This window comes from Vombatus ursinus, unplaced genomic scaffold (genome assembly GCF_900497805.2).
Source record: "Vombatus ursinus unplaced genomic scaffold, bare-nosed wombat genome assembly UNPS02000749.1, whole genome shotgun sequence".
Classification (NCBI taxonomy): Eukaryota; Metazoa; Chordata; class Mammalia; order Diprotodontia; family Vombatidae; genus Vombatus; species Vombatus ursinus.
The window spans coordinates 20,451,447-20,478,390 of NW_020940527.1; the positions used below are offsets into that span (position 1 = coordinate 20,451,447).

The 26,944-nt window shown below is 38.6% G+C and overlaps 1 protein-coding gene across 1 annotated transcript in view; it reads right to left on the bottom strand.

Annotated features, from left to right (window-relative positions):
- FRMPD2 (FERM and PDZ domain containing 2) overlaps positions 1 to 26,944 on the bottom strand; it is a 289,815-nt gene that overhangs the window by 220,900 nt on the left and 41,971 nt on the right. Inside the window, exons 10-15 of the mRNA XM_027857815.1 lie at positions 23,618 to 23,792; positions 18,578 to 18,728; positions 17,715 to 17,853; positions 14,534 to 14,686; positions 4,714 to 4,899; positions 2,824 to 2,980 (exon numbers count right to left, since the gene is read on the bottom strand). Of these exons, the coding sequence (XP_027713616.1) occupies positions 2,824 to 2,980; positions 4,714 to 4,899; positions 14,534 to 14,686; positions 17,715 to 17,853; positions 18,578 to 18,728; positions 23,618 to 23,792 (961 nt within the window). The remainder of the gene's footprint in view (positions 1 to 2,823; positions 2,981 to 4,713; positions 4,900 to 14,533; positions 14,687 to 17,714; positions 17,854 to 18,577; positions 18,729 to 23,617; positions 23,793 to 26,944) is intronic.

Consider the following 26,944-nt stretch of genomic DNA (forward strand, 5'->3'; position numbering starts at 1 on the left):
ATTGTTTAATTATTGTGGAATAAGGCATCTGAAAATCGTCTACAGAGAAAAAGCTAGTTAATCTCCCTAAAATACAACTTTCATCATGTCACTCTTTGCTTATAAACCTCCAGTGGCCTCCTACTGACTTCAGAATAAAGTTTAAACTCCTTCATCATGCATTCAAGGACTTTACGAATCTGGCCCCAACCTTGTAATCTTATCTATGTAACCCCATTTAATTCAACAAACAGTTATTATTAAATACATATATATGGACACACACACATACATATATATGCAAGGCACTATGTTTAGTGCTGGGAAGACAGAAACAAAAAAATAAAAACAGTCTTTGTCATCAAGGAGCTTATATTCTATCAGAGCAACAAAACATACACATGTGGATAAAACACACACAGAGATACATGTAATGCAAGAAAATTTAGAGAAAAGGAGACAACTAGCATCTGGGTAATGGGAGTGGATGAGAGAAGGCTTCACAGAGTCCCTAGCATCTGAGATGAACCTTAAAGGGAAAGAGGGAATTCTGAAAGGCATAGATAGGAAGGGAGCATACTCCAGCACGGCAGATGGTTGATCAACTGCATAAGCTGTAGATGGAATGTTGAATTTTTGGAACAACTAGTTGATCTAGTTTAAATATTATGTGGAGTTTGTAAATTGAAATAATTTGAAATAAGGCTGTAAAGATAGGTTGTAGTCATGCTTTGGAGTACCTTCTATGTTACACCAAGGAGTTAGTCTATCTCTCTCTACATTCCTATACAAACCCTCTGATTCAGTAATAAACTGGTGTAATTCTTTGATCCAGAGCATTTAAAGGCAACATTATATTGTGGAAAGAGCACTGAATTTTAAATCCTATATCTGCTACCACCTACTTCTTCTGTGATCTCATGAAAATTGCTTCCTCTCTTGGGGCCTCAATTTGATCATCAATAAAAATAAGTCACTGTTAGGCATATACTTCAAGGAGGCCAAAATCAGCCAGAAGATCTTATGCATGCCAAAATATTCATAGCAGCACTTTTTGAAATAACAAAGAAATGGAAACAAGTAGATGATCATTAATCTGGAGAATGGCCAACATAGGAGTCTTTACCCTTTTGTGTGCCATGGACCCCTCTGGCAGGCTGGTGAAACTTAATGTGCCCCTCCTCAGAATGATGTTTTCAAATGTATAAAATAAAATGCAAAGAACTACAAAGGAAACCAAAGGTTAGTGAAAATAAATACGTATTTTTTCCTATCCAAGTTCACAGACTCTCTAAAAACTGTTCCTTTGTTGGGTCCATTGGCACTATGTTAAGAACTCTTGGGCTAAACAAATTGTTGTACAATTATGCCTTCTACGTCATGGGGGTTAGGGGTATGGCTCTCTTGTGATCTGGAATATCTGTGTAAAATTTTTTTTGAATTATTATGGGAGTAAAATATAAAATATATTAATATTACATAATACTAGACATATATTTTATGCATTTCTACATTTCTAAACTTTTTCTGTATCACCTGCTGCCTTTGTATGCTGTCTGCCTTCCACAAGACTCCCAAAAAATTCCCATTTAATTTCTAATGCTGACCTGCGATATATCAAAACCAGGATGGGGAAAGTTGCAATATGGAAGGGATAACTGTACATAAATATAAGGGAGTATCACTATACCATGGGAAATAATGAATATTAAAATTCAGAGAAGTTTTAGAAGACTTTCATAGAGTGAAGTAAGCCAAATCAGGAAAACAATATATACAATCACTATGAATATATAGGTAAAAAGAGTAAAAAAGAAAATTGAATCCTGTTTAATTAAAATTGCTAAAGTTGGTTGGAGAGAATAGATTAAAATATAGGCCTCTATTTCTTCTTTGCAGACATGGGGGACTATAGGTATGGAACATTATATAAATTTACATATTTGGTTGCTGATAGCATCATAGAAGGTTTAATCATAACAGTTAGCATTTATATGACACTGTTTGCAAAGCTTTTTTTAGTATCATCTTATCTTATTTTCATAACAACCCTAACAGATTGGTGTTATTATTTATCCCCATTTTACAGATGAGCAAACTGAGGCAAACAGTGGTTAAGTGGCCTGCCAAGGTCACTTATACATCTAATAAATGGTCAGAAGGAGAGGAGCTATAAGCAGAAAGAGAAAGGAAAGAGAGAGGGAAAGGATTTGAGCTCAGGTCTTTCTGACTCCAGGTACCAATGCTCTATCCACTGAAACACCTAACTGCCAGAAGGGACCTGTGTTCTTTGATTCTGTTGACTTGCTTTTTTTTTATTTTGGGGGGTTTTTTATTATTTTTTATAAGAGATGTTTCACTGGGTAGGTGAACAGGGAAGAATATAGGTAGAAATGAAGATAAGTAAAAATAAAAGATATCAATAAAATTTAAAATTGAATATAAATAAAATTAGGTTGTACTAAATGACCTCTAAGTTTTCTTCTATAACTCAAAATCATTTATCTTGCTTTTCATCACCTTGATTATTTATCTCAGACTATTTTCCCATCTAAAAATTATATCTCACATTTATAAAGTGCTTTAAGAACAACATGGCACCAGCCTTCCAACAATCTTACAAAAGCAGACAATACAAGACTTATTATTCCCATTTTGTAGATGCGAGAAAAGATTCAGAGACTAAGTGACTTGCCAAAGGTCTCACGGCTGATAATGAGGAACTATGCTTGATTGTGGAACATTTAAAAGTAAACCCATAACACTAGTGACTCATTTACATGCAGAACCATGTGTGCCATGTTAGAAGTATTTTCCTAGAACTGTGACTATGGCATTACTCACCTGATAAAACCTGGGAAAAATGCCCAGAGCTCATCTGCGCATTAAATCTGTGCTGGTCAGAGCAGAGGTCCAGCAAATATTTACACGTCTTGGCAGTATCAGTAATGAAAGTATGTTTCTTACCACTGATGCTGCTTTCAATGGTGAATTTCTTTCTCTAAAAAAAAGGAAAAAATAAAGACTTTCACATAGTGATTTATCCACATTCATTTCACTGGGTTCTACTAGCGATTTCATTTTAGCTAGCACAGGTTCATGAGGAGTGTCTAACTATCTTCATAATCATCCCTCCAGGACCAAGACAAATGATCCTGAGCCTGGAAACTTGATTCAGTCAATGTGTCCAAGACTGTCTCTCCACCCATGTAAGCAGCAGGTCTGAATCTCTGCTGTAAAGCTGAGCCAGAATGAACTGAACTGACTTAATTTTCCTTCAATCCTATTTGCTCATAGCCATTTAGGCATAGCTAATAGCAATCCTCAGGGAAGAGAAGAAGCCCACTGATCTGGCATTTGAGCAATAGGCCCAGGGAACAGAAAAACCCAGAATGAAAACAAGCAGAGCTAGGGAGCGGTAAACAAATTAGCAAGCAGACTAAGCAAGTTTGGTAAAGTGAAAAGAATATTGACCTTAAAAAAATTAAAGGAAAAAAAAAAGGAATCCTGGTCTTGATGTCTGGTATAAAGTTCTTTGAAGAGCAGTACTATATCACTTTTGCTTTTGTATACTCAGCACTGAGCAAAATTCTGGACACATCCTAGGCGTTTAATGAATATTTATTGTTGTGATGGTTGCAAAGTCTGGGTTTGAATCTTAACACTACACTTACTAACTGTGAGTCCCATAAGCTCTCTGAGTCACAGTTTCCTCATTCATGAAATAGGAACAATACTGATGGTAGTATCTATTTCACAATATTGTTGTAAGGCTCAAAGTATATAAATATAATGATGACCTACATTTATATACCAAGCTTTTAAGTTTCAAAGCATACTACACACCTGTAAATGACAGTCATAATTAGAGCAACCCAAACCTTACCTGCACAACTGGGGCACAACACATCTCATTTGAGCTTAACAGTAATTCTAGGAGATAGGTACTATAGGTATTATTTATTATCCCCATTTTACAGATATGAAAATGGAGGCTCTGAGAAATTTGTAAGATCCTAGATTTGGAGCTAAACCAGACCTTTATTTTACAAATAAACAAAATGAGGGGCATAGCAATCAGATAACTTATCCAGCTCAGAATTGTGGAATTTCATCTAGGTCTTCCTAATACTAAGCCCAGCAAACTATTCACTACACCACGCTGCCATCAACTATGATTAAAAACTAAAGAAGAGGAGGAAAAATAGAGGAGAAGCAGGAAGAAAAAGGAGAAACATGAAAAAGAAGAAGGAAAGAGAGTTTCAGCAACTAATTGTAGTCCTGCAGAAAAGAAGATAGAATAAATAAGATTTCAAGAAGTCACATCCCATAAATGTTGATTAAAAAAAAAAAACCTTCTTTGGAAATAATTCCCATGAAAACTGAAATACTAAAGCCAGATGTGGTTCCCTTTACTACCAATGGGGATACAAGAAGACAGAAATAAGAAGCATGAAAAATGGTAGAATAGTCCTGAATACCCAGTCTAGACTACCTGTCCACCAGTGTCAACACTGATGGATTCCCAGAGTTAGGAGAGCCTTACCTAGGAGGAAAACCTAATCCTCCAGGCATTAAAATGACAACATTCCCCACAGTATATAATATAGAAGAATGGCACACACAAGGTTTGGTCTCTTCAAGGTTATATTTTCCATTCTTTCTATGGGATAGCAGACAACGGGAGGCGGGGGGAGGTAAGCAAATGATTTGTAGCCCCTGAATTGGACTGACCTGGGTGGAAATTTTTCCCATTTCTTGCCACTGGAAACGTAAACTTGCAATTCTACTATTGTCCTTTAGTTCGTATACAATTATGCCTTTGGCACAAATCCCCAAGGTCATCTGTGCCTCTGGCATTTTCTTCTCTTGGAAGACTCGATGGAAGAACACACCGTATTCTGCAAGCTTCTGGGTCAGCTAAGGAGACAGAAATGTCGAGTTTAGAAGCACACAATTAAAGCAATCAGTGGATATTTGTTTAGCTCCCATTGTGTTCAGTGCTGTACTACACTGGGGATAGAAGGTGGGGTGAGGAATTTAAAGCTAGAAAATAAACCCCTTCTTTTATCTTTAGATAAGAATAAACATGAATGCATCTTGTCATATATCTTCAGTCTTTGCCTCTGTATGGGCTTCTCTCGATCTGCCTACAGAAATGTGTGAGTCTTCCCAATTCTGAAACAAAAACTCTTCCCTTTCTGTCTGTCTTTCCTAACTGCCATCTCATCCAGCATCTCCACATTGTGACCAAACCTCTTAAAAACATAGTCTACAGCTTCAGTCAACTACTTCCTCACTCTCTTCTAAAGCCCTTGCCAGTTGACTTCTGCTCTCACCACTCTTGTATAGTTACTCCCTGCAGAGTGTCGTCAATGACTTCCTAATCATTGAATTCAGTCACCTTTTCCCAGTCCTTATCTTTCCCAATCCTTATCCTTCCTGACTAGTATTCTGATCTGACGGTAGATAATCCCCTCCTTATAGATAGTTTCTCCTCTCTTAGCTTCAGTGATACCCGATTTTCCTCCTACCTTTCAAAATAGTCCCACTCTTTTTCTATACTGGATCATCTTCCTCTTTTCATATCCTTAGGATAAGTGGACCAAAGGGTTCTTTGACCTTCCTCTCCTCTCTCTCCATACTTTCTTTATGGGCAATTTTGTCATATTCCAACACTTCAACTATGCAAGTGACTTCCACATCTTTATCTCTAGCCCTGATCTCAAGAACCACATCTTTAGTTTCCCACAAAACATCTCCATCTTTACACATTGAATTTAACATGTCCAAAATTGAGCCTACTGCCCTCCTTCAGTCTCTTTCCCCTTTTGATTTCATTATTTCTGTTAGTGTAACCAGCATTCAAAAGTGCTTTGCAAACCTTAAAGCACTATGTAAATACCAGTTATTTTGATTATGGAACAGGGATTTATTAAGCATATACCATGTGCCAGGCACTGTGCTAAGCACTTTACAAATATCTCATTTGATCCTCACAACAACCTTGGTGGGTAAGTGCCATTATGATCCTCATTTTTATAGTTGAGGAAATGAGGCAGATAGAGGTTGACTTGCCCAGGGTCACACTGCTGGCAAGTATGCAAGGCCGATTTGAACTCATTAGTCTGCTCAAAACTCTTTAATGACTCTTGATTATTTATCAGCTAAAGGACCAATTCTCTAGCCTGGTATTAAAGGCCCTCCACAGTATTGTGCCACTCTTTGTTTCCATTCTAAATCATATTGTTCTTGTCCATGTACCCTCTTGTTGATAAACTGGAATAGCAAGCATCCTTTATACATGCTTTTCACTTTCCTACTTCTATGACTGTACTTAAAGTATTTCCATCTCCAATGCTTGTTAAATTCCTACTTATCCTTTAAAGTCCAAGACAAATATCACCTAAGTACCAGATTTTAGGTAGGGCATTGATAAGCTGAAAGGGGTTTAGAAGAGGATAACCATGATAGTGAAGAAACTGATCATATGGCCTAAAGCATCTGAAGAACCTGACGAAGAGAAGACTGAGGGCAGTGGAGGAAGTGGCATTGGACATGACAACTATCTCCAAATATGACAAGGTGATGAGTAGAGGGTATGGAGCAAGCCTAGGAGTGATGCATGGAAATATCAAAGAAGAAAATTAAATTATAAAAAATATTCTGCCAACTAAAGCTATCCCCAAATAGAATGGCATTCCTCTTTCACTGGGGAAATTCCAGCAGAAGTTAAAACACCACTTCAGGGGTATTTTTGAAAGAATTCTTCTTCATGCATGGGATGAACTATAAGAGTCATTTCCAAATTCTTTGGAAATAAGCAAGAAAACAGTTGAGCACAAACCTCCAATATAAGTATATTTACTAATTTATGTTACACACATGCAATATTATATACTAATAATTATGTATACTAATCATTTATAAAACATACAAAATAGACATTTAAAGGATAAGATAAAGATGAAATAATATTTGATCCTAGAAATCATTAAGGAGCCCCTGGTATTTATTGAGTTGGAAAATTATACGGTGATATTTGCATTTTAGAGAAAATCACTTTGGCAGTTGTACGGAAGATGAATTGGAGAGGGGAGAAACTTCAAGGAGTGAGTCCAACTAGGAGGCCACTGCAATAGTTGAGGCATGAGGTAATGAAGAACTGGGATGGTGGCTGGGTAAATAGAGAGGAGACCAATATGAGAAATATCGTGAAGGTGGAAATGACAAGATTTGGCAACTGATTGGAGATGTGACACAGAGAACAGAAGATGAGGTTGGAAGAATAGTGGCACCCTGGATAATAATAGGGAAGTTTGGGAAAGGATTGTGTTGAGGAGGGTGAAGATAATACAAGAAGATTCATGATAACAACCAAGCTGTCCATGGCAGTACAACTCATTCTGTCTTACCCAAAATGCAAAGGGAAGTGGTGGTGGCAGCAGGGAAAGACACAACTCTTACTCCTGATCTCTTGCCTCTGAATGAAGGGCTCTCCCTGACACAGCCATAAATAAGGTGATTAAGGGATACAAAGTAGGGGTACTAGGGAGAAGGGAATTGGAGAGGGGCTCCTAATGGCTTGCTGCTACTATGATCAATTAGATATAACTGTGCAGAGAGGCCATCGTTTATCTCGGAAAGAGGAGGTTAGGGCCTTGCACAAAAGGAAGGGCTGGAATGGAGAAGTGTTAATGTTATTGTATTGGACACAAGTCCCACAGGTGTTATGGCTGACAAAGGAAGAATGACACCTACCTTTCCATTCTCTGGTTATTTGATTATATAACCCTTTGGGTCAGGCTGTAGCCTCCACTTTGGAGACCACTGAAGTAGAGGACCTCAGAAGCCCCTTCCAACACTGAAATTTTGTCTGATCTCCTCTATGGAGACTTCATGATCCTTCCATTTAATATTGACCCTTCCCATCTTTGGCTTCCCATGGAACCTTGTTCATACCTCTCATATACTTGTGTATTATTTTTACTATTCCTTTTATTTACGTGTTATCAATCCTCATTACAGTCTCTTTATCATGCTGCAAGCTTCATGGGGAGCAGGAACCTCAGGTCACATCTCTTTAAAGATCATCTGGCTTAGTGTTCACAAAGTTTTGCACATCTGCATATTTATTTACATTCTGACTTTACATGTAACTAGTGATTTCTCCAACTCCTGAATGCTTTCTGGGAATCAGGCCCAGAACGGGAAGAATGAATTGGTGGGTTAAGGAGCCCCACAGAGTAAAGGTTGAGATATCATGGGGCAGCATAATGTGGGTCTGGAAGTCAACCTAGGGAGGTCCATGGTTGATACAGGCTGAGCTCGAGGGGACAGAGGCAAAGGGCATTTCAAAACAACCAGTCTTCTCAACTCTGAAATTCTGTGATTATGTAATTCCATAAATCATGAAGGAGTTCAGATAATGGGTTAGCAAATATAGCGCACAAGAAAAAGACCAGAGGCAAGAGGCATGTCCAGAATTTGCAAGTGTCCTGAGCAGCAGGGAGCAAAAGGATCCAGAAGAATGGAGAATTAAAGATTAAACTGAAGGTCAACAACAACCAGATAGCAAGCAGGTCAAAGGAACTACATTCAAGCTGAGCTGATTAAAGTTTGCGCAATTAGCCACACTCAATGAGCTGAACATACCTTGAAGCCAGGGCACAGCAGCTTAATCCTCCCCTGATTCCCTTCCCACTATTTCTTCAACTATGCTGGTGTTGGACAGCTCCCATATGTATTTCCACTGGGGGTAGGGAGGTGGGCTAGTGTACCAGGGAAGCAAAAGATATCTATAAGGGCATTTTTGTCTGCTTTACTCTTAATCCACCCTGCCTCCCTCTCCCTATGCACTAAGGGAGAATGAAGATAAAAATGTAGTAGAAAAATAAAATAAGTGAGACATTTATATTTTAAATCTTCTGATGGTCTTCCTAAGATAAGGGAAACCTTGGAATATTGCAAGAGTTTTCTTCTTCCTTGAAGATTGTGCAGGTCAATTTCCATAGCAACCAACTCCAAGGGATTATCCAAATGCTTTAGTTGTATGGGGATATTATTATAGGAACATGAATTGTTTATGTTGGAAGGGACACTAGAGGTCATAGAGTCCAACTCTCCAGCTTTCCAGGAAGTTGAGGTAACTTGCCTAGCTGTCCAGTAGCAGAGTGGGACCAGAATTTGAGTTCTGGACATCCCTCTAGGACTCTTCACTAGACCACAGTATAACCTTGTCATATTAAATATCATTGATAATAATGGGGTGATTGACTAGTCTTTTGTCATTTTTTGTTGTTAAATAGAGATTTTCATTCTATTTATTATAATAGAATTTGATCTGTGGAAAGACATGCACCTCACTCTTATACCTTCACACTTTACTTAATGCTCCTTATGTGTGTAATTCTCTCCTCTCTCTTCTTCACCTACTAAAGTCTGACCTATCCTTTAAAGTTTAACTCAAAAGACACTTCCTCCAGGAAATCTTCCCTGATGATGCCTCTGGTCGGTAGCCTTCTCACCTTGGAAGATTCTTCCACCCATTTGGTCCCATCCACTGATGGGTTAACTTCCATATCTACTCCTTCCATCTTCTCCTGCTCCACTCCTAATTCTTCAGACTTTTCTTCCATGCTAGATGTAGTTTTCTCCCTGCTCTCCCCCCACCCCATAAGCACACATACTTTTAGCTACCTTTTATGTATTATCTTTCCCCATTAGAGTATAAGCTCCTCAAGGGCAGGGACTATCCTTTTTGTTTATATTTTTATTTCCAGCTTATAGCACAGTGCCTGGTACATAATAAGTGCTTAATAAATGCTTATTGTTCTTCTTGTAATTAAAAACCTTCACCCTTGAATCTCACATTGTACAGATCATATGATATTGTGTGTTACAGCTATCTACAATGGCACCTCATTCCTCCATTAGACTGTAAGTTCTGTGAGGACAGGGGTTATGTCTTATTGAAATTTTGCATCTCCCCTCTCATGCCTGGCACAATGCTTTGTACACAGAGGGTGTTGAATAAATGTTGTTGCTGTGGTTCTATTTTTCTGTAGACTGGGAAGTAAAAATTCAATTTAAATCATCAAATCTTTATTAAAATATGTGCACAGCACTGACCTTGGCATGAAGGGAGCTCCAGCAATTAAATACGGATTTTTGTCAGGTAAGGGGGAGCTGATGAAGGGCATTTTTAGCAGGAGGAGGAGTTAATCTGGCAGTGGTATGAAGGGTAGACTGGAGGGGGTGGGGTGCAAACCAATTTCCTTTTTCTCCTTGGATTTGCTGTGTGTGGTGTGGCTGTCATTTCATTTAGCATTTATTCCACTCTGTCAAGTCTGCTATCAGTGTGAGATAATGAACTGGCTCAATTAGACATCTGATGAAGTGAGATGAAAACATAACACTGGAGAACGTTTCTGTTTTAAGAGAGAGCATCACATGACAGCAGTTTAAAGGCTTAAAAAAATAGTCCAAAGGAATGGCAGCCATAAGAAGCTGTGATTAAATAGCCATTTGACAAGAGTGTTAGTGTTCGAGCAAAAGAAAGCAGAGCTAAGACATTTGATTCTCTTGACAGGTAGCATATCATAGTGAAGGCAGGTGACTCAACTGCCTCAGACACTCACTAACTGTGTGACCCTGGGCAAGTCACTTGATCTCTCAAAGGCCCATCCCTCATTGTTAACATGAGGTTAATGATAATGGAACTACCTGCTTCACCAAGGGCTTAGAGGACTAAAAGAACTAATACCAGTAAAGCACTTTGTAAGACATAGGAGGCACTTAGGTGGTGGTGGTAATAATAATGACAACAACAATAATAATAATAATAACAATAATAATAATAACCACAATAGCTATCATTTGTGTAGTGCCTTCCATGTGCCAGGCCCTGTGCTAAGATTTTTACAAATATTATCTCATTTGATCCTTATAACAATTCTGGGAGATAGATGCTATTATTACCCCCATTTTACAGATGAGGAAACTGAAGCAAATAGAGGTTAAGTGACTTGCCCACAGTCACATAACTAGTAAGTGTCTGAGGCTGGACTTGAACTCGGGTTTTAGCCCAGCACTCTGGTGCTGGCTAGAGTCAGGAAAATCTGAGTGAAGATGCTCATATTCTTATAATCTAGCCAAATGCTCACTAACATTCAGATTCCTTAAGAGTCTGCCCAATATGACGGCTGTTCTAATAAACCTTGTCTTTGGCTGAAAAAAAAAAAAGAAAAAAAAAGAATCCTCCCTCTGTGCTTCTGACTCTAAGGACTTCACCACCAAGATTCAGCTGGCTTCTTTTCCCAGACTCAGTTTCCTCATCTATAAAATTGGGTTTAGAATAGCACTGACCTTACAGGCTTATGAGAATCAAATGAGATAATGTATGTAAAGCATATTGTATGTCTTAAAGTACTATATAAAGCACCATACAAATGTGTATTATCATTATTACTAGTAGTACTATTATTATTTCCAACTCAGAGGTCTCTATGATTTTGTTACCCAACATAGGTAGGAAGTATACTCCCTGAATGTGGCAGCCCTGGCACAAAGTTCTGGTCTCCCCAAAGTGGTTATAGCTCTCCAGTTGAGTATAGAAATTGTTTTTGTTGTTCATTCTTCATTCTCAAAGAGAACCAATGACATCAGGAGGGTGATATCTTGACTCGCAAGTAGATTGGATTTAAGTGAGGCAGGACTGTGCCAACTGATCAGCCTCACTCTCTTCTCCAGAGTTGTTGGAGTCCAGTAGCAAGACATAGGTCAAGACAACTGGTGATGGCCCAAGATTTAGTGGGAGACCTCGGCCTTTTTAAGCTGTCTTTCCCAGGTCTTAGTTTGTCTGAGACAATGCCCATTCAGTAATTAAAGGCTAGGTAAGAATTGAGGCAAGAGATAGCCTGCTTTTCCTCCATAGATGTATCAGTCTGGGAGAAGAAGACCCTCGGAGTTTCTGGTCAGAACAGAAACAATTGCTATTTACATTCCAAATATAGAAATATGCATATCCCCATAGACTGCCTAAGTGCAGCAGATTGAAATAACTTTTCCTCTCTCTCAGGGCTGCTTCATTTGTCCAGTTCCAAACTATTAGAATCTGAATCCCAGATCTCACGTCTTGGTAACCCCAGCTTAGATCTTGCTGTAATTCTTGTTTTTTGACTCTGCATGGACTTCACACAACAGGTTATTCCCCTGCCTGGCTCTTGACATTGACCTGTCCTCACTTACAACCTGGCAAAGGAACTTTCTAACTATATCCTCTGACTCTCCACCCTAAGAAAGGTGCAATCAGCACCAAAAGTCCTGCTGAATCTTAGCCCTGGATGGGCCTAGAGGAACAATGTGTAATAATGATTGCAAATTATCACTGAAGATTCTGAAATGACCCAGACTCATTAGGAGGAACTAGAAAAACATCTCTGTGCTGCCAATATTCCAAGGAGTGGAGCAATCAGAAAAGTTCTCAACTTCCTACTATATTGGAAAACCAGCTCAAAAGGGCCACCAGGGTACTACCTGAATAAGCAGGATTGTCGTAGGAGGGAACATTGCACAGACAATAACCTCTGAGTCCTAACAAAATGCAGTGAGCAGATGCTTTGTGAAGGGAAGCATTTCATTCAGACTTCCTGTCTTTCCCTGCACAGCTCCCACGATGGCATTCTCTGGCTTAGCCTCACGAACAAGGAGACTTGAATTTTAGTCCCAATTCTGCCACAAATGAACTGGGGCAAATCACTTAACCACTCTCCATCCCAGTTTTTTCATCTGTATAATGAATCAACTTAGCTTTAGGTGAGCTCTATGATTCTTTCTAGCTCTGTCATTCTATGATCTTGAGTATTAAATTAACAGATCCCTAAAATGTGTCCATTTGCCCCTGAATACAATGGGAATGACTAGGGGGGAGTGGGGAAAGGGTATAAACATAGATGACGACAAAAAGGAAATGAAAAGTACTCTAGCCTTTCAATACCCAATGTGTAAAAAAAAATAGCCCATCACATGAGACTAATACAAAGTTGTAGGAAAATTAAATAGTAGCTCACATTTATAAAAAGCTTTAAGGTTTGTTTAAAAAAACACTTTATCTTTTGATCCTCACCACAATCTTATGAGGTCGATGTTGATATCACCATTTTATAGATGACTGGGGCTCTGAAAGGTTGTGACTCTCCCAAAGTCAATTAATAAGCATCATTAAATGATTTTTTTGCCTTAGGTACTAGGGATATAATGATAAAAATGGAACAGCCCCTGTCCTCGAGAAACTTCTGTTCCATCAAGTCACACTGTAGTAACTACTTGAGGCATGTTTGAACCCAGGTCTTACTAACTCCAAGTCCAGTGAGCTATCTGCTACTTCTGTCATGCTGCCTTTCAATTCTGCTCAGTGGTTTTGATGAAAGGATAAAAAAAAATAATTTTACAACTTAGCTTATGATTAAGGTTCCCTTGACCATCATTTCTTTTTTGCCCAAAATGTTCAAATATTTCATAAGACTAGTATAAAACCACCGGATATAATGGCACTATATCTAGAGACCCATGTAGATTCCAATGACGTGTGCATCAGTAATTGGGGTTTTTTGTCTTATCTGCCTTGATTATCACTGTGCTTCCATTCCCAATAAACCATGCACCAGATTGCTAAAACAACTTAAATCTCAGCATGAAGAGAGGGTGCCAACTATTCCTGACACTGGCTATGCATAAAAGCTGAATGAGAAATGGACTAGATTTCTGCTCACACTTTTTAAAGGAAATTATTTCATTTTAAAGCTGTATTGGTCTTACTACACACGAACGTTAAGTGACTAACTAAAAATAAAGACCAGACATGAGAATCATCCCAGGAAGTTCAATTTTCCCAAGAATGTGTCTAAATAAAAGACTTTAAACTGAAACAAGAAAACATGGTCTTAAACATCCCTCCCAACCTTGGGTACAATCTATTCACATGGACAAATAAATCATTTGTGGCCATTTTTGCTTACTAAGGTTTCAACACAGAGTAAAATCAAGATATGAAAACAACATAAAATATTCATTGCCTTCATTTGCCTTTGCTATACTAAAAAATGTTGAGAAGAGGAAGCAGAGCATAATGGATAAAGAGTAGGACTAGGGTTGGGGTGGGGGGGGGAGGGAGAGGTCAATCAACTTTTTTTCCTTGACTGCTTTAGATTCATAAGGCAATACCAGTTACTCACAGAATGTGAGATGGAAGAGAACTTGGAAGCCATTTCATCCAATCCATTCCCAAACAAAAATTTCCTCTCCATCCCAATCCTTGCTTTGCAAACCTCCAGAGAAGAGAAAACCACTATCTCCACCATCCCCCAAAACCCTGCAACCCATGCCCCCTTTCCTTAATCTGACAAAAAGAGGAATAAGTCTAGCTCAGGGAAGGATACCATAGCTCTTATAGAGACAGATAGAATTACAGATGTGAAATATGTGAACTCTTGGGAAGAAAGACACTACCATAGATAGATGAAACATCTATTCTCTAAGGACTGAAAGCCCATACCTTTAAGAATTCCAGTTCAACTTCTTCTCCAGATAGGGGACCATGACAACGGTGCATTTTTGAGATCTCCAATTGCACACGGGGTGCTGTCATCCTCTCAATCATGCTTGCTGGAATATAGTCTTCAACCAAAAAATAATGTTTCCCCTGTGTCTATAGGCAATAAAATACAGAGGGAAAGGTTAATGATCAAAATGTGTCGTAGAACTCTGAGCAGAGTAAAAACAAAACATTGGTTAAAAAATCCCTTATTCTGTTCAACAGGACATCTTCAACCTAGCCCCAAGCCAGTTTTCGGAGGGATGTAAATAAAAGTGTCTACATGGACTGATGTTAGGGTTCAGGCCAAGCCAAGTAAGATGATTTGTGGGCAAATAAGGGAGGACTAGCAAAGGACATAGATAACTACATATCTTCCTCCCATGTGGGGCACCTAGGTAGAGCAGTGGATAAGAGTCCTGGTCTAGGAGTCAGGGAGACCCAAGTTCAAAATTCACCTTCAGTCACTTACTAGTTGTGTTACGCCAGGCAAGTCACAAAAATCTCTGTTTGTCTCATTTTCTTTAACTGTAAAATGGGGATAATAACACCGCTTACTTTGCAGGATTGTTGTAAGAACCAAATGGCCCAGTGTTTGCTAAGAAGTGCAGGGAAGACGGAAGGTCTGAACCTGTGATTCCATAGAGAGAACAAGTTCCTAGGAAAGAAACCCTCTCTAATAATGCAAATCCACAAAAGTTCTCCACTTACAATTTTAGGTTAGTCTGGGATGCTCAGGTGGTAAGTGATTTATCCACAGTTATAAATCTACTACATGTCAGAGATAGTATTTATACCTGAGATTTTCTGACTCAAGGCTCTATCCAATAAGCCATGCTGCCTATGGCCTTATACATAACAGGGGAAGCTAGGTGGCCCAGTGGGTAGAGCACTGGGTCTGGAGTCAAGAAGATTCATCTTCCTCAGTTCAAATCCAGCCTCACTTACTAGCTGTACAACCCTGGACAAGTCACTTAATCCTGTTTACCTCAGTTTCCTCATCTGTAAAATGAGATGGAGAAGGAAATGGCAAACCACTCCAGTATCTCTGCCAAGAAAACCCCAAATGGGGTCACAAAGAGTCAGACATGACTGAAAAAAAGCTACTGAATGACAAAGAAATGCTTGTTGAATGAATGAATATGAATACAAACAACTGGGTTCCTAGGGAGAATATTTGAAGCAGGCAAACGGATCCCAGACTGATATTTAGGGAGGTTGCAAGCCCAGAAAGGGTCCAACTTCCATTCTAATAGTTCATTCTTATTTTAATGGTTTCCATAAAGGCACTGATGTGGTGGGCCTGTAGCCAGCCCATCTGTGCTGTGATCAGAAGAGCTGCTATAACTAAGCAGCAAACACTGGAATGGCGCCACACTTGAAAAGGAGAATAATAATAATAATAGTAATTGCTCACGTTTCTATTGCATTTGAGGGCTTACAAAGCACTTTTCCCTCCCATAACAGTCCTGTGAGGTAGGTGATATTTTGTTATGGGTTTTTATGGACTGGATAGGTTATAGAATGCTGGTTTGGAAATACCCTTCACCAAATCAAATCAGCAACTCAGGTAATTTACGGTCAGTTAGTAAATTTATTAAGTGCATTGTGTGTGCCAGGCACTGTGCTAAATGATACGGAATCAAAGAAAAGCAAAATGACAGTCCTTGCTTTCAATGAGCTCATAGTGTAATGGAGGAGAGCATATGCAAACAACTATGTACAAACAAGATAGATAGGTAGGTCGGTAGGTAGGTAGGTAGATAGATAAATAGATAGATGATAGATAATTGTGTATGCACATATATGTCCATATATATATATGCATATATAATATATATTTCAATTTGTTTTATATACATATATACTATCATATATGTGTGTATGTGTATATATATATATATGTATATACATATATATACATATAACAAATTGAAAGAGGGAAGGCACTAGTGTTGAGACTGGAAAAGGCTTCTTAGCACAGTACCTGGCACATGTTAAGTATTTAATAAATGTTTATTGATTGATTGTTGAAGATGGAACTTTAGCTGGGACTTGTGAGAAGCCAGGAGGTGGAGACAGAAAGGAAAAGGTCCCCAAAAGCTTAATTGACTATTAGGTATCAAAACCATAATTCAAGTGCAGCTCTCCTTACTGCAAGTATGCTCTTTGCATTAAACCTTTCTGCTCCTTCAAAACTCTGAAACACCAAGGCTCAGCAGGAGCTCCCATTCAGCTGCTATTCTGCATCCCCATGACCATAGTTAAATGTGAAATGGACAAGAGTTCCCCTCATTTACTTTTCTGTGGCCTGTCTCCCCAGCTCCAGGGCTATCATAAACAAACACCATTAAAAGAATCTTAGAGAGTGCTCTAACATCAGATTGTGCCCCAGTTGTGCAGACACAGGTAGGGTTGACCTAATTGCAACTGTCATTTGGGAGAGGATAGATAAGAATTAGATTAGCATTTAGTTTACAATAATGTCAGTTGTGTTCTGCCTGTATCCATGATGGAAATCACTGAAAAATAAATAATACATGGGTGGGCTGCAATGTGCTTTGAGGACCTAGCTGGATGAGGTTACAGATTCATCAAAGCACAGACTGTGTGATATAATGGAAAGAGCTCTGGATTTAGAATAAAATAATCTGGGTTCAAATCCAGGCTCCACAACTTGCCACCTGTGTGACCTCAGCCAAGTCATTTCCTCTCTCTGGGTCTGTTTCTTAGTCTGTAAAATGAGGTGGGTCTTGATTAGGGGATCTTAGTCTTTTTGTGTGTTGCGAACCCCTTTGGCAGTATAGTAGAACCTATGGACCCTATCTAAGAATATTATTTTTAAATAGATAAATAAAATGCATAGGATTACAAAAGAAATAAATTATTTTTAAATATATTTATCAAAACATTCTTAATAACTTCACAGACCCAGGTTAATAACACCTGGACACGATCATCTTTAAAGCCCCTTCAAGTCTAAATCTATGATCTCAAGTAGAATCCCAGGTGGAATCTCTATCATAGACTGTCATGTCATAGATACAGGGCTTCAGAGTCAGGCCACTGTTGTATAGTCAGGAAGCACTCAGAAATGCTTGCAGAATGAATGCATGAATAAACATAGAATTATCAGCCATGCCTCTGGACTACAGTTCCCAAATTCCGCTTGTAAGGCTAATGCACCAAGCTGTAATAACATCTCATCGTTGCAGTATATACGCTCCTCCAGAATGTCCTTCCGGAGCTGGAGATAGAATTGATGTCTTGTAGTACTGTGCCTAGAAAAACAAAGAGAGAAGGGCAAATAAAATTATCAGATGCCTGCAGGAGGCAGAGAAAGGAAGATGCAAAAGCTGGCTTATTGAGGGTATGATTTTAATCATTTAGGAAACTCCCACCTGAGGAAATTCCCCCTGCCAATACAAGTTAGCACCTTCTCTGCAACTTCTAGTCTTACAGAAAGTTACTTAGAATACTAAAAAGTTAAGTGATTAGCCAGTATGTGTCAGAAACAAGACTTGAACTCAAATCTTTCTAGCTCTGAAGCTAATTCTCTCTCCACTACACTATGACTGGCATAGAAGGACAGATTTAAAAGAACCCATTTCTTCAGTCTACAAAAAAGGTGAAGGCTGTGAAAGAACGCATAATTAAAATCTACAAACCTAATTCATTTCGACAAACATTTACTTTAATAATGTTTTGGGTCTATGATCTCCTCCATGCAAGCACCTTCTCCAAGGTTGAAGAAAGAAATCTCTTCCACCTCTGGAATGCACCTCAATGCCTTGTGTTGATATTTTTAGAATCCTTCTCTTCCTTCAGGTCCCCAGTCAAGTGCCCCTCCCTCTGGGGAGCATTTCTGATTTCCCCAGTGACGAATGCTGTGCCCCATGTCAAATTTCTCTGTATCATCTTTAACTGTGTGTACAGGTGCTCGTGACTTAGCTCAAAGCAAGCATCCACTATCAAAGGAATGAGTGAGAAGACCATGGCACTCACTGGGTAAGGTGAAAGTGGTGGACAAAGAATTTTATTCTCAGAAAGAGTGTGAAGTGAACAATGGTGGTTTTCTTCTTGGATCGGTCATTCCAACCTTCTGGTGCCACTTCACCCAACTTGGTTTCATCATCCAGGAAAAAGAACTCTTTACCTGAAATGGAAACACTCAGTGATTTGAAGCAGCGAATTGGCATAGTGAATGAAACTTTGGACTCTGAAATAAGAGGCCTTGAATTAAAATCCTGTCTCAAACATTGACTAGCTGTGTGACCCTGGGCAAATTGCTTAACTTTTCTCAGTCTCAAATCATCATCTATAAAATAATAGCACTTACTATGCAGGGTTGTTGTGAAGATCAAAAGATTGAATAGATGTAAAGGGATTTGTAAATGTTGAAGTGCCATATAAATGTTAACTACTATTATTGTATGAACAGACGTGATTGTTAGAATGAATACCTCCTACCAAAGTCATAACTAATAGGAAGGGCTCAACTTACATATATAAATCTCTAGAAATCCATCAATGTATGGTCCTGTCCAATTCTCTATATTAGGATTTAACATCTATATAGGGGAATCCATAGTTCTAAGAAAAAGGAAGGAAGGAAGAAAGGAAGAAAAGGAAGGAAGAAGAGAAAAAGGGAGAGAGAAAGAGAGGAAGGGAGGAAGAAAAGAAGAAAGGAAGAAAGGGAAGGGAAGGGAGGAATTTATTAAGTACCTAGTGTGTACCCAGCATAAGGGCAGCTAGATGGCACAGTAAATAGAGTACTGGGCTTGGTATCAAAAAGACTCATCTTTCTGAGTTCAAATCTGGGTTACTTAACTCTGTTTGCCTTAATTTCCTCATCTATAAAATGAGCTATAAAATGAGAAGGAAATGGCAAACCACTCCAATATCTTCGCCAAAAAAAAAAAAACCCAAAAGGGGTCACAAAAAGTCAGGCACAACTAAAAAACAACTGAATAACAGTGCCAGGCACTGTGCTAAGCACTTTACAAGTATTATCTCACTTGAGATAATGTTCATAAAGAGAGATGTGGATCAAAAGAAAATAGTCCAGGGAAGAGTAATATAATTGGTTTTTAAAATTATGTCTCTGCTAGCTCCCGAAAACAGCTTTAGGATTAATATAAATGTAGAAAAACAGGACTTCTCTGTTAGGCAGAGGTAGACAAAAGAGGATCAGTGTTGTTTCTGATAGCAATGATTAATAAAAAGAGAAAGAATTCCCTAATAATTTTGGAAATTCAAAACTAGAAACAGCTTCATTAGGAGATAGTGAGTACTGGAGGTATTCAAAGATGACTGTTTATCTGAGAATTTTTACAGAGGTTTAATACATCAGATATGAGAATGGACCAGATGGCCTTGAAGGTCCCTTGCAGTGCTAAGATTCTGTAATGCTATGAAAGGCAAATAATTAAGGAAGGAATTAGAAAGTGATATCAAACTTCTAGCTGTTTTTCATATCCATTAGTGGACAGCTGGAAGGAAAATAGAGTAGATTTAGAACAGGCAAGCTAAAAAAGCTCCTGGTAGAGTTCATGCCAAGATGGTGCCTGAACGTGAGCTAGGCTGCCCAGCTCCTTACACCCACTCTAGCAAAAACCTGAAGCTCACAACAGATGGAATAAGATCAAAGAAGCCAATGAGAAACTCTTCCAACCCAGACCTGCACAAAGTGTCTGCTTCTCCCCCACCCCAGCAAAGCTAGCTACAATACAGACTAACATCCCAGTGTGAACAGAGATGGACAAGGACACATGTAGCCTTCAATATTCTGTGGTCAGAGACATCAAGAGTTAAGGGGTGGCCTGAGAGCCCCAGTCAGAAAGTGTCAGTGTGATCAGAAAGCTACAGGTCAAGGATCTTGTAAACTCCGAGGAGTGGTAGCAGACAGGGATAAGCAGCATATGGAACCATTACTCAAACTCAGGTGGCCAAGGTCCCTTACACTCTGCCCTGAAACACCAGAGAGGGCCCCGATGATTTTGACCTCTGAACAGAAAAGATCCAGAGGGGCAAATCGGGGGGCGGGGAGGGAGAGGTGGGTAAAATAAACATGAAAAACCAAAGTATGACTAAACAGGGCTGACCATTTCACCCAAGAATACAGCAAGGAGCAGAGCTTGGCCCTGGCATAAAACCCCATTTCAGGGACTAAAGCTATAGAGAGAAGTAAATCAAAGAAAACACCACCTGGTGTCAAAAATTACTGCAAATCTAACCCTATAATGACTGAAAGATGAAATTCAAAGAGGGAAATGGATTTTCTACACCTAGAAAGTTAAAAAAGAAAAAAAAATGAAATCAAAATCCTTGAGGAAAGAATTGGAAAGAGAATAAGTAACTTAAGAGGGTAAGAAAGGTAACCAAGAAATAGAATCCCTGAAAACTAGAATAGATGAAAGTGAAATCAATGGTTCTAAGAAATAGCAAAAAATTCTCAGAACAAAGTCAAAAGATTAAAAATAAAAGAATATGTAAACTGTCTGATTTAAAAAAAAACAACTGAAAAGGAAAATTGGTTCAGGAGAAGTAACTTAAGAATCATCAGAATTCCTGAAAATAATGATTTTTTTAAAAAGCCTGAACATTATATTTCAAGAAATCATAAACAAAAACTGTACCCTCTCTATTAGAACCAGAGAGCAGAGTAGAAATGAAAAGAATACAGTGACCACCTTCTGAAAGGAACCCCAAAAAGAAAAGTCCTAGAATGTCACAATCAAAATCCAGACCTCCTATTTCAAAGGAAAAATTCTAAAAGCATCCAAAGAAGAATTCAAGGACCTAGAATTCAAGGAACTATAGCCAGAATTATGCAAGATATAGCAGGTGCTACTAAAAACCAAAGGAGATTTTGGAATACTACATTCCAAAAGGTAAAAGCTATAAACTTAATGACAAAAAATAACATATTCTATAAAACTAAGTATAACCTACAGGAGGAAAATTGGATCATTAATGGAATAGAGGACTTTCAAACATTTCTGATTAAAAAACCAAAGCCAAGTAGGAACTTTGAAATACAAACACAAGTCCAGAGAAACCAAGGAAGATAAATTAATGTGAACAATTAGAAAGGGTTATGTGATAATACAATGTTGACATTCTAGTAAGGGAAAGAAGTAAAAAGTGCCTAATTATGAAAGGGTATATGGAGAATAGAGGTCCTGGGGTAGGGGTGCAGAATTGATTCTATTTAAAGATTTGAAAAGAGGAAAAAAGAAAAGAGAGTAACACTAGGGCAGAAAAGAGGAAGAAGGAAATGGAACTTGTCGCATCTCATAACTGGGTATGTGAGAAAAATATATAAACATGGAAGAAGGGGTAGGGAGAGTGAGTATCAGATGAACCTGATTCTTATCTGAATGAACAGAAGAGGACTAAATGCACACACACACATGCACACACACACACACACACACACACATGTTTATGGAGAAATTAGTTTTATGTCAAACTCAACAGAGAAATAAGGGAGTTGACTGAGGGGAGGTTATTAAGGTTGATAAAAATTCTGGGAAGGGAATAGTCACAAGCAAAACAATCATCAACCATCAATCACAATTAATATCTTTAAGCACTTACTATTAAACAGGAAGGGATCAGGGGAAGGGTAAAGAGAAGAAACAAATGAACTAGAATCTAAGGGGTTACCTTAGATTGCCTCTTAGACCACTGGGGAGTGGCTAAATGAATGGTCGTATATGAACACAAGGTTATAAGAAAAGAGAAAATTTCAGAGAGTTCTGGTTAGTATGAACTGATGTAGAGTGAAATAGGCAGAAAAAGAACACATTACATATACAACATTGTAAAAACAACTTAGAAAACTTAAAAGCCCTGATCAAAGCACTGATCAACTGTCTCCTGAGGACCTATGATGATGTATGCTACCCACCTCCAGACAGAGGAGTGATGGATACAAAGTTCAGAGTTATCCATTTTTGGATATGACTACTATAGGTATTCATTTTGTTTGAAGAATTTTCTTATTTGTAAAAAGGTTTTTTTTTCCTTTCTTACTTTTGGCTAATTGGGGTGGGGGAGAGAGTGGTTAGCAATAGGGATGCCAAAAAAGAGGGCCATTGAAACATTTTTAATGCTCAGAAGAGAGCAGAAGGAAGTTCAAAAGGAAGCACAGTCAAAGAGGACATTTTGAAAGTAACATGTAGAATTTATGACACAATTTTAGGCAAGTGGTACAAAATTGAGGTTCACAGTTTCATAAAGAATCTTTTTTCTGTGTTCTGCTGTGAGTATGAAAATGTTCTTTTTCTCTTAGTGTTTAAGTTCAGAATTAAAATAATTCATTATAAATAAAAGTTCCTCATAGCAAGAATTTTAAGATACGGGAAAAGTGACTGAGGACAGGAACTTGTACAGCCTCCTTCTCCAGAAGTGTTAAATACAATCTAGTCACATCCCTGTCTAAGGGCCAAGACTATCTTTAGAGTCAATTCAATTCAACAAAATTATTTTTTGTTGCACCAGGCTATGTACCAGGCACTTTTCTAGAAGCTAAAGCTTTGAAGACAAGAAATGAAAACAGTCTCTACCCTCAAAGAGTTTACATTCTGCTGGATCCCACAACTCTCCTTTAGTCCTATATGTATATTTGGGTGGGAACTTTCAGCTTCCCTAACTTGCAGAGCTTACAATTTAAGTAGCCTTGAGCATTGCCCTGAAATAACTATCCTATTCCACATTCAGGGAAAGATTAACACTTCATTATAACACTTACATCATGGCCCTCACACAAAGAATTTCACACTTGAAAATACTGACCCCATTTTTTTTGATGGGGAAAGTGAGCTACAGAGATTTTTAAGTGATTTTCCAGTGACACATCAAATCAGAAAGAATAAAATCCAGCCAACTGGAATCCTGGTCACCTATATATGTCACTGAATATATCGCCAGCTGGCTACTGCTAAGAAGGGAGTTGATATTTCTTTTTTTTTAAATGAACTTCTTTTTCAGTTTTCATCTTTTTTTTAAAATTTATCTTATATTATAGCAAGCACTTACCTTTCTGGCAAGCTAAGCCAAAGTAGAAGTATTCAACTAGGTTGGCATAGGTCCTAACTAAATTAAAGACATCTCGTGCCTTGGACTTGATGTCACATTTCACTTCTAGACACTGCCCATTCAGCAGAACCACATAGAGTTCTCTTTGAGACAAATATGATTTCCCTTTTTTTGTCTGGAAAAAGAAGAAAAAAAACCAATACATGAATGCTAGGTCCCTGTCAGTGCAATATCTCTCTCTATAATATCTCTCTATAACATATTCCAATTTGCAGGGTGGGCTCTATTTCCACAGAGGTGCTTATAAAGGCAGTTCCATTGGGAGCCTTCCCCCTGCAGAAATCCCCATTAAAATCCTCAGTGTTTCTCCCCTGTCCATCTCCCTGTTGAGACTTTCAAGGGACCATCATAAATTATTCATTGCACCTTCAGTGTTGTCAATCAATCTAATGCTGTTCACTGAGGTTCCCAACTTGGAGATAATGATAATGAATTCCATACTGCCCAGTTACCATCTCAACCCAGCTCTAACTAACATGAAGAATCCATGAATAGTCATGGAAGAGAGATAAGGGGATTAATTAGAATCTTAAAATTGCACAGCACAGCCAAACTCGATGTCATTTATCAGCAGGTAAAAAGATTTATTATGAAACTATTTCTGATTTCTTGAGCTTCCCTCTCCTCAGGTTATGAACACAGGGTGGAGTAAAATACTGGAAGTAAGTGGTCTAAATCACAGCCCAAACCATCTTTCTGGGCAAATTGGCCACCAGCAGAGCAGAGCAGACAAAGGCTGACAGGTACTCAACAAGGTAGTGCAGAAACAATAAATAGATAGTTGTGGAGAGGTGAAAGCCAACCTCTCACACTGCTCCTGAACAGTTGAAATAAATGCCATCATAGCATATTGGATAAAGAGCATTGGGCCTAGAGTGAAGAATACCTTGGTTCAAGTCCTCCCTCCTCGATCTTCACTAGTTGTGTGACCATGACTAAGTTATTTATACACTCTGAGCCTTAGTTTTCTCATTGATAAAATCGTAATGATAAAACCTATGGTATCTAACTTATAGGGTTATTGTGAAACACAAATGAGAGACTGTAAATAGGGAATGCAGCACTTTATTTCGTGTTTATTAAGTTCAGAATAAAAAAAATTAATGTTAAATGCCAGTTATTATTATGAGGGGGCCATCAGGTGATAGATCAGGGAAACCAGAAAGAGCCCTACCCTTAGCCTCAAAAAATAACTTTCAAGGGACAGCTAGATGGTGCAGCGGATAGAGCACCGGCCCTAGAGTCAGGAGGACCTGAGTTCAAATCTGATCTCAGACCAGAGACTTGACACTTATTAGCTGTGTGACCCTGGGCAAGTCGCTTAACCCCAATTGCCTTGCAAAAAAAAAAAATAAATAAACAAATAACTTCAATCTCCCATGTCGATACCTGAAATTTACTTAACTAAGAACAACTGCCTCACTCTACAAGTAGAGAAACTAATCAATCAACAAGTATTTATAAGGCACTTACTATGTCAGGCACTGTGGTAGGCACTGAAGACACATCTTCAAAATGAAACAATCCCTCCTCTCAAGAAATAAATATTCTATGAAGGGAATGTGAATGCCCTCGAAAAGTGGGGAGGGGCTGGATTTAAATTCATATTGAGGTGTAAATAAATAACTGGTGACAGATCCTTCCTTGAAATTACTTTTAATTGAGGGATTGAGAGAGAACACCAGGCACTGGGCAGGTGAAGGAAAGAGGTAAAGGAGGTTGACACAGATGAGCAAAAATATGCAAAAAGGAAAAGCTGGAGGATAGAAAAGACAAAGGTTGCCTTCTCAGTTTTGTCTAGCTCCAACCCTTTGCTTATGGATAAAATATTGCAAGAAGGAACATAAGCATTTGGAAGTGAGCATGGGGTACAGAAGGTCAGTTTCCAAAATGGTAAGAGTACTGATTCCTAGTGATAGTTTCACCTTGCTCTTCCTATGGAGCCAGAAAAAAAAAAAGTGAGGAGTGAAAAATTGGGTGTATATCCTAAAGGATCAGAACATGTAGAGATGTCTGCCCAGTTGGTCCACTTAGTTCACTGGACATTGTTTTCAGGAAGTCCAGGTGGTCAGGACCATAAGAGAATCTACATGATTGCTCATTCTTAGTAGCATCACTGATTGAAGCCACCAAAATTGTGTGCAATTGCTGCTACTGGGCTACACAAACAGAAAATATAAATATCATCAAAATCACTGACTCTGGGACTTTGGGAGATAACCACAGTATAACTCTGTGAGGCCCAGATAACTAGTGTTCCACCATAACAGAGAGGATGGAAAATGGAAAGGTCATGTTAAAGGTAGTAAATCCAATCAGAGAGTTCTTGTTACAAAGGAAAGAGGTTCCTATTGCTGAAAGCCTCCCAGGCAGTGTCAAAAGGACTAGCCCTTAGGTGTCTGCAGAATGACTCTGGGCACCAGAAGAGACTAAAGCCTGAATCAATTTATCAACTTTTCTCCCATCAGCCCTTCAGCTCCAGTTGTGATCATGTTTTGAAAATATGCTATTTTAAGTTTAGGTTTGAGACTTGTAAGCTCTGGACTCAGCCAGAGGCCTGGCGTATGTCAACCTGACAGCCATGAAGCAATGACAGCTAGTGGTTCAACAGACTAGACCTAAAAATAATATGTAATTCTCCCTCTTCAAGACTTGTATAGAACTGTAACAAGCACATGATGAATGGGGCTTTGACCAGGGCACCACCAACATCCAAGGTGGCATGCTTTCCCACACTCTGGGGATTGGTGTTTCTTCTTCATCAAGACTGCTATCTCTTTGCCTCCCTCTGTGGTCATCTGCCAACCTACATCATCTTCAATCTGCCATATACCCCTAGGGCCAAGATTACAGCATCTATCTTGGAGGGTTTACCTTCTCTCTCACATACACACACACACACACACACCTTGCAAGGGCTAGGTTTAGACTCCCTGCCTCTGGTCATGAATGCACCTATAATTAGACTGTTTTCTGCAATACTGCCTCCATGACAATTCCTCAGGTTTTTTTTAATAATAATAACAATAGCTAACACATATAGCACTTTAAGGCTTAAAAGGCATTTTACATATGTTATCAAATGTGATCCTCGCCACAACCCTGTGAAGTAGATTAGATATAGATATAGATATAGATATAGATATAGATATAGATATAGATATATATAAAATCCCCATTTTACAGCTGAATTGCAAACTGAAGCAAACAGAGATTAAGTGACTTGCCAGGGTAACACAGCTAGCAAGTGTCTGAGGCTGGTTTGGA